The sequence below is a fragment of the Mastomys coucha genome, chromosome X, assembly GCF_008632895.1.
Source record: "Mastomys coucha isolate ucsf_1 chromosome X, UCSF_Mcou_1, whole genome shotgun sequence".
Taxonomy (NCBI): domain Eukaryota; kingdom Metazoa; phylum Chordata; class Mammalia; order Rodentia; family Muridae; genus Mastomys; species Mastomys coucha.
In genome coordinates, this window is record NC_045030.1 from 2042746 (window position 1) to 2051023 (window position 8278).

Below are 8278 nucleotides of genomic sequence, written 5' to 3' on the forward strand. Positions count from 1 at the left end.
ACTCAGAAATCTGCCTGCCTTTGCCTCCCAAGTGCTGGGATTAAAGGCGTGTGCCACCACTGCCCAGCAAGAAACAACAGCTTTGGTCATGTCTCCCTGCAGGTGTTTGGCTTCCTCAACCTGGTGCTCTGGGTTGGCAACTTATGGTTCGTGTTCAAGGAGACAGGCTGGGCCGCCCCATTCATGCGCGCACCTCCAGGCGCCCCAGAAAAGCAACCAGCACCTGGCGATGCCTACGGTGATGCGGGCTACGGGCAGGGCCCCGGAGGCTATGGGCCCCAGGACTCCTACGGGCCTCAGGGTGGTTATCAACCCGATTACGGGCAGCCAGCCAGCGGCGGTGGCGGTGGCTACGGGCCTCAGGGCGACTATGGGCAGCAAGGCTACGGCCAACAGGGTGCGCCCACCTCCTTCTCCAATCAGATGTAATCTGGTGAGTGACAAATGGGCGGGTGCGGTAGGCGGGGAGCATACAAGAAGTGAAGTTTGAAGGAACCAATAGATAGGCAGAACAACAAGAACAACAACAAAAAAAAAAGAACTTGGGAAAACTAGCCAATGAAAGGAAACCATGAGAAGGAAGGGGCGGGAGCAGTGTTCAGAGTAACCAATGAAAGGAGTGTAGGGACACTTGCGCAGTGGAGAATCACCTAAGTGGAATAGGTTTACAGGAAGGGAAGGGGAGGTGGGTCTTTGAAATCATTGGTAAACCAATAGGCGGTAACGCCAGTAGGTGGAGGAAGGTAAACAAGGTGTGTTTTGAAGGTCACTAGTGCGAAAGCAGGATGTAGTTCAGCTGCTACCTCACCTTAACCCTTTAATGGTTTGGAATTTCAAACGAGGAAAAGGGGAGGGGTGGAGGCCTTAGAAACGTGAGTATGCCTTCTTGTTGGGCCTTAAAGAAATGAATGCCTGGTGTGATGGAGCACATATTATAATCCCAGCGCTTGAGAGACAAGTCCTCGAGTCCTGTTGGTCTATATAGCCCAATCCTGTCTTAAATAGAGAGAAGGTAACAGCACCTAGATGGGAGTAGATGTGGTCCTGGGTAAGCCAGGATCCCGAGTCTTCTACAGCATCCCACATTTAATTGTTTTCAAATTCCTTGGCCAGGCTTTGGGACATGCTTTTAAGGTCAACACTGGGAGAGTTAGAGACAGGCATTTCTCTTGTGAGTTCAAGGCCAGCCTGGTTTGCAAAGCAATTTCCAGGCCACTCGGAGACCATGTCCAAAAAAAAAAAAAAAAAAAAACATTCCCATCCTCTTGGTTACTATTTTCAAAATCTCTCCAGCCTTTTCTGTTTTTTCACAGTTATCTTCCTTAGAGAGCTTCCCAGGTACCTGTCTTCTGTCCTGTTTACAACCTCTTCTACCACCCAGCATCGAGGATTCTGCTAGGCTACTGTCCTAAATTCAGAAGTCACTGTCCTTTCCTCAGATGTCCGTTGTAGCATCTCACTTAAAGGCAAACCGATTTCGGTGTGCTCACAGGCCCACAGATGCAGCACTACCCAATCTTCCCCACAGACCAATCTGACCTTTGCCTCCCAGCCGTCTGTTTCCGTCAAACTAGCCTTAACCAGGTCTAGGTGCACTGCAGGGCCTTTGCGCTTGCTTTACACATACACACCTTTACCTAGCCATTGCTTTGGTCACTCTCTCAATGAGGTTTTTGTTGTCTGTCTGTCTGACAAGGGAGTTGCTTTGTTTTACAAGTACTGAGAATTGAATTCAGGTCTCTTGCACACTAAACAAGTGCTCTACCACTGAGCTATATAATTGGGCCTCTTTTTACTTCCTATTTTTGAGACAGTTTACCAGATCAATTCGGAACTCATTCTATAGCCCAGGCAGGCTTTGAATTTGCAATACTCTTGTCTCCATCTCCCATGTGGCTGGGATTCATAGGTTTGTACCACCACACCTGGCTTTGTTTTTACTGTGTTGTTGATATTATTTTTGAGACCAGATCTCCTGTAGCCAAGGCTGGCCTGGAGCTCCTTAAGTCACTAAGGATGATCTTGAATTCCTGATTGTACCCCTCCCTCCCTCCCTATTTTGCTTTTTGAGCTAGGGTCCCATTATGGAACCCAAGCTGGCCTCAAACTTGTTTTCCTCCTGCTTCTGCCTCCTAAATTCTGACACGGGCATATACCACCAACTACATATCAGTGGTTGTTTGTCTAAAACAACCCCCCCTTCATTATCTCTCTCATCATACCCTGTGTTTTTCCTTCTCACAATTTGTAATTTACTAATTTATGGTTCATGACTATATTATACTAGATTGGAAGTCTAACTAAGACTTATTCATGCTACAAATATATCACTTAGAGTATTTTTTTTAAATTCTACTTTTATTTAATCATGTGTGTGTATGTGAGTATGTGCCTGTGAGTTCAAGCATCCATGGAGACCAGGAGAAAGGTCAGATTCCTTGGAGCAAAATGTACAGTCAGTTGTAACCCACCAGTGTGGGTTCTGTGAGTCAAGTGTGGGTCCTCCAGGGGACCAGCAAGCATTCTTAACTTCTGAGTCATCTCTACAGGCCTACAGGCTCACTTAGAGAATTTTGGTTTTTGGTGACAGAGTCTCTCTACATAGTCCTGGCTGTTCTGGAACTCACTCTGTAGACCAGGCTGGCACCAAACTCACAGAGATCTTTCTGTCTCTGCCTCCTGAGTGCTGGGATCAAAGGTGTACACTACCATGCCTGGCCTATTATCATCTTATATTAGATAATCTACTAATATGTCATGTTCATTGTGAAACCTGTATCCTCCCCTGATATAATGTAAGCCTCACAAAGATAGGGATTTTTTTTGCTCAATATGGATTTTCAACAGTGACTAGAACAGTATCGGTTAATGGGCATTTTTGGTCCTTTGGTACCCAATTTGAGCAAGGTTGGTAATATCTTCCTAATGAGAACAGCTAGGATGATGCTGACTCCAGACCTGTTAGAGAAGAAAAAAGAAGCAGCATAGTGGCCCAACCCCTTCCTGAGGGTACTACCCTCCTCTGTGAGGGTTCTGCCCTCATCTGGACCCCTTCTCCTTTCTGTGTCTTTTCTCTCTACAGGTCAGTGAAGTCCACGAAGACCCCACGGGTGGGCAAGAGCTCAAGAGAAGGCCTGCCCCCCTTCCCATCCCCATATCCTAGGTCTCCACCCCTCAACCCAGGAGACCCTAACTGTCTTTGCTGTTTATATATATATATATTATATATAAATATCTATTTATCTGTCTGAGCCCTACCTTCACCCACTTCTCCATGCACTAGGGGCCCAGTCCTGAATGGGCTCCTCCCTAACCCTGACCTTGCATTCCTCAGCCCCATCTGTTCCCCGGCCCTGTCCCTTGAGGTAAGGGGGCTCTAGAAAGGGGACAGGAAGAGGACCAGACCTTGGCTGCATGGAGTGGGTCGATGTGACTTTTTCCCCCTTCCTTCTCTCCCATTGCCCTTCCTAACTCTGGCCTTGGTTCCTCCAGCATCGCCTGAACTTCAGAAGCTCTCAAATGGAAATCCGACCCCAAGAGTAGAGGGGTGGAGGTGGCTTGGGTGAAATGGGTGGAGAGATGACCTCTGTAGAGAGAGGACTAGTCAGCCTAGAGTTAATTCCAGACATACTGGATGTGGAGCCTAAAAGGGAAGTGGTGTCCTACAGCATTCTGGAACAGGGCTGAAAGGGACTGGGGAGAGTGGTACTAGGAGGGGTGTGGCTTAAACACACAGTGGGTTCCAGAGTGGGCAGATTTGGGTTGGACCCAGCATCTCTAGAAGGGGTATGTCTTGGAACATTCAGGAGTTTGAGCTTGATTCCAAAGAGCTTGAGCAAGGATAGAAGTGGGGTTCAGGAATGATCTAAGCTTGAGATAAGGTTCTGGTCAGAGTTCCAGGCAGGCATGTGAAGAGGAAGAAGAATGTGTGGTGGTCTCAGAAGAGGAAGCCCATTCTGTAATGGGGCAGAAAAGAAAATACGTTTTTCAATTGAGTGGAGTTTGAGCAGTGAGTGTAGAAGGCCATGGTTGGGAGCTATGAGGTGAGTTTTGCTAAAAGTAGGAGGGAGTACTCCTGGCCCCTGGGAATTGAGGTAACCTGGGAAGAGCCAAGTATTGTGGTTTGGAGGGTGAGCAAATGTCCCTTGCTGACTCGCTCAAAAGAGGGCTAGATCATCAGAAGACAGAGTCTACAGGTCTGTGGGGCTGCCCTACCTTCTCTTCCCTGCTTCCTCTTCCTTCTCCTTCCACACTCCCGTCTGTCCCGGAATACTTGGAGGCTGGGTCTGGAGCCCCGATCCTGTACCCTCTGCTGTGTCTGTGATGTTGGTAGTGCCTGTGATCGTGTGTTGCCATTTTGTCTGACTGTGGCCCCTCCCTCTTCCCTCCAGACCCCCTACTTTCCTGTGCCCTTTGGTATTGTTTGAAGACCCCCCTCCCCGAGGAAGAGCAAATATGAGAAACACCCCCCCACACCAATAAACTCCTCAACTATCTAGTCGTCCCGGCTCTGATTTCTCAGTGCGCCCTTTAGGAGGGGCGGGGCATGAAGATGGGAGAGAAGGCAAGAGGAAAGGAGACTAGAGGAAGTTCAGACTCCTGTAGCATGCCTACAAAGTACTCCGAGTCTCATTTTGCGTTGCAACTGTTTACTGTTCCATTGCTGGCCGTCAAATCCTTCTCTTCCTGGCCCACAGGAAGTCTTCTCAAATCCTCAAGGCCTTCCCAAGGAGGGAGACTCCACAAGACCTCACCTTTGTTTTTGAACCCTTCAGGTCCTGTGGTATCTTATCTCCTTTCTCTTGCCTCAGTCTCATCGGGCAAACCAGAGGCCTACGAGGTGGGGAGAAGAGGTTGATTAACTGATGAATAAATGCCCCCCTCCCCCAGCTTCTCTCTGGACAAGGGTCAGGAAGTGACAGGGTTGTGTGTTGTAATGGGATTGAGGTGGGCAGAAGGAGGAGTTCCTGGGCGCCCAAGATGAAAGGCCTGTCTGACTGTTGCCGCCCCATGCCTAATTAAAGACTCAATTCGGGCGCCTGAGTTCTGAGTTGTAGCTGCAGATGCTTGACCCCTTCCTAGCCCCAAGGCCCGGAGATTCGGAGAGCAGGAGAGACCCAGCTCTAGAAATGAGCTCAGGAAAGGAAGAGGCCTACCTGGAGACAGAAAAATAGGGGAACAGGAAGGAAGGCTCTAAGACCTACTTTGGGCAGAGGTGCAGTGGGGGAACCTCGCCAGTGATTTCAGACTTTTCCACATAAACCTTGGCTCCGACTCTAAAACTGGAACAGGTCTAGCAGGACGATGAGAACCACAGAACACCAGCTAGGACTGAAGATGAAGTTGGAACGGTCCTTGTAACACTCATCCCAGGAAAAGAGAACTTAGGAAGGGGCCAAGAGGTGGCTTTGACCCCTGTCCCCCAAAGCTTTCAAGACCCTATTATTAGAAACAAGCACTCTAGTGTAACTCTCACCATGTCTCCACATCCAAACCCGCTTGCTTCCAGCTTTCAAACTAAAGGCCATGTGGCACCGAGGGATACTAAAGGCTCAGCCTTCTGACACTCTGCTCTGGCTCTAGCCCTGGGATGAACGCCAACAGCAGACTTTCCAGCAAGGCACTCACTCACCTTTAGATAGGGGACACCGGGTGACTGAGACACTATACAGGCCGCGGGGCGTGCCCTAGAAAGCGCGCTCCTCCCACCTCGGAGTCAAGTTTACGGAACAGAGCTGCCAGGCCCGACGCGCCGTGGCAGCCGACTCCAATTCGTCTGACCCAGCCGGGCCTGACTCTGTCTAGGCGCGCCATGTTCGCGCGTGGGTCCAGGAGGCGCCGCTCCGGGCGTGCGGTGAGCAGGGCTCAGGGCAGTGGTGGGGGTCAGGGATAAAGTAAGATCCAGGAGAGGGGACAGGGCACCGGGACAGAGGGGAGGCACCCCAAGGGAGGATCTGGGAACTCCCTTCCCCTGCTTTCCCAGACTTAGGCACTGGGACTGAAGTACAATCATGGATGCAGAAACGTGTAGATATGGTGGCTCAAGCCCCTAACACATCTCACACTTTTATCACTGTTGCAATCTGGAGATGCCACCTTACCTATGAATTAATCCAAAAGGTGAAAAGAATAGGGTGCTGAGATTTGAGGTTGAGCAAGAGTAGGACATCCTGAGTTTCTGATTAAGGGACCTCATACGTTGAGGGACTGTAGAATGAGAGTGGGGGTCCCTCATCCATGGGTACCAAGAGTCAATGAACTAAGATTTAGGATCAGAAGAGTTCCAGGCTTCCATCGGAATCTGGAAGCCGACTTCCTAGATAGGATGGTTTCTCTCTTTCTTTGAAAGATCTTAAACCAAGAAAGGTGGAATCTGGACCAAAGAAGAGAGGACTCCTAAAATATGAAGGGTAAAGGCAAGGATTTCTTGGGCTAGGGCTTTTTAAATGGAGCAGGGATGACCTGCAGTCCTCAAGATACTCCTCAGTTCCTCAGGTAGGAGAAATGGAGCCAGGATTTGGGGGAGGGGCGGGAGAAGTTCTGAGGAAAGGGCATTGCCCACAGTCCATGAGGGATCCCAGGGAAAGGATAGGTTCTCAGACGCCTACCCTGTGGGACTGGAGTGCTGCTGGAGCGCTGGATATTGAAGGGAGACTTGGGAGGGAATGCCCAGGTTAAGGTCTCTGCTCTGGGAGATGGAGGACTCTCTCTGACAGACCTGTCTGAGAACTAAAGAGGGACAGACCAGCCCAGACAGGAGAATTCCCTGGAATACAGGAAAGTGGTCTCAGCTGCCCTGCCTCCGGTTTGATTGCTTCCTCCTCCCCCGCGCTCCAGGCGCGGTCTCAGCCTGCCCAGCGCTGCCCCCAGTAAGACAGGCCCCAGCCTGCGGTTGTGAGCCTGGGAGTGGAGTAGCAGGCGTTGACTTCTTACTCCCTACTCCCGCACCTTATTTCTTCTTTGCATCTGCCCCCACCCACTACAGCCTCCAGAGGCGGAGGACCCCGCCCGTGGCCAGCCTTGCAATTCCTGCAGGGAACAGTGCCCAGGCTTCCTGCTGCACGGCTGGAGGTAAGAGACCCTAGCCTTTGTCAGAGACCCGCTCCAAGGCTTGAGCTCCACCCACAGAGAGCTCAGTTGGGAAAGGAACCTCAAAGTTCATTCCAGGGCCCCGCCCCTGACTCATTCCCAAAAGACTTGTTCCCAGGAGAGTTCCAGAGCCCTGAACCCCAAAAGAATCTTCTCTCAAGTCTAAGTCCCTTGTCTAGAGCGATCTTCTAGCCCCTTCGACAGGCCCCTTCTTAGGCTCAGAACTTTTCCCCCATACCCAGTGTTCTCTCCTACTGGAGCCGTGCACCCAAAGTCTAAGAGCCCATAGTCCCACAGACTCCCAATTGTGTCCCCGCTCCCCCTACACATAACCTAGAGACCTGCTGCCTTCAGGGGTGGTACCCCCACAGAACACAGACTCGTTTGCCTGTGGAAATCCCTTGATTTATGATACTAGTCTCAGCCCTGGAGTCCCGCCCCTGCCAGGCCTATTGCCCAGAGGATCTGACCCAAGTACCAGAGCTGAAACCGAAGCCCCACCCCTTCACATCCTGTACCCAGGATCCCAGCCCAACCCCCAAGACCTCTAGGCCCCTATTTTCCAGACCAGTCGTCATCGAGAAGCTGAGCCTGGCACAGCCAGTGTCCCCATGGCCTGGTCACAAGGCAAAGTCAGACCCTGGCTCTTAGCCTCAGCTCCTGTCAGCCCTGGCCTCAGGCACAGAGCTCTGTCCCAGCTCTGAGTCCTTTGGTGTCAATCTACATGTCCTGCCCTTCAGTTGGACCTGGGCTGCCTAGAGATCTGGGTGGACCACTCCTTAGTAATTGACTCCTATCCTGGCTCTCACAGAAAGATCTGCCAACACTGCAAATGCCCGCGGGAGGAGCATGCTGTGCACACTGTACCTGTGGACCTAGAACGCATTATGTGCCGGCTCATCTCAGACTTCCAGCGCCACTCCATTTCCGATGACGACTCAGGCTGTGCCTCAGAGGAGTATGCCTGGGTACCCCCTGGCCTTAAGCCGGAGCAGGTGACCAAAGGCTGGCTACCCACTCTCGTTCTCCAATAGGCGCACACGTTTGCAGGCACATATGCATTTGAGTGCAAACCTATTTCTGGAGTAATGTTGGAGTGTGGTCCACCTACCAGTGTCTCTCTGTTCTGAGTGATCACTGGGCCAGTTCTTCTGGGTCTTATTCACTTTTCATCCCATTCTTTTTTAAA

General features: G+C 50.9%; 2 protein-coding genes across 2 annotated transcripts in view; both read left to right on the forward strand.

Annotated features, from left to right (window-relative positions):
* Positions 1–4500, forward strand: part of Syp (synaptophysin) — a 13757-nt gene extending 9257 nt beyond the window's left edge. Inside the window, exons 6-7 of the mRNA XM_031387404.1 lie at positions 103–433; positions 3083–4500. Coding sequence (XP_031243264.1) covers positions 103–429 — 327 coding nt within the window. The 3' untranslated portion in view covers positions 430–433; positions 3083–4500. The remainder of the gene's footprint in view (positions 1–102; positions 434–3082) is intronic.
* Positions 4501–5726: 1226 nt separating this feature from the next.
* The window catches only part of Prickle3 (prickle planar cell polarity protein 3), an 11234-nt gene continuing 8682 nt past the window's right edge, over positions 5727–8278 (forward strand). Inside the window, exons 1-3 of the mRNA XM_031387270.1 lie at positions 5727–5854; positions 6986–7071; positions 7901–8084. Coding sequence (XP_031243130.1) covers positions 5813–5854; positions 6986–7071; positions 7901–8084 — 312 coding nt within the window. The 5' untranslated portion in view covers positions 5727–5812. The remainder of the gene's footprint in view (positions 5855–6985; positions 7072–7900; positions 8085–8278) is intronic.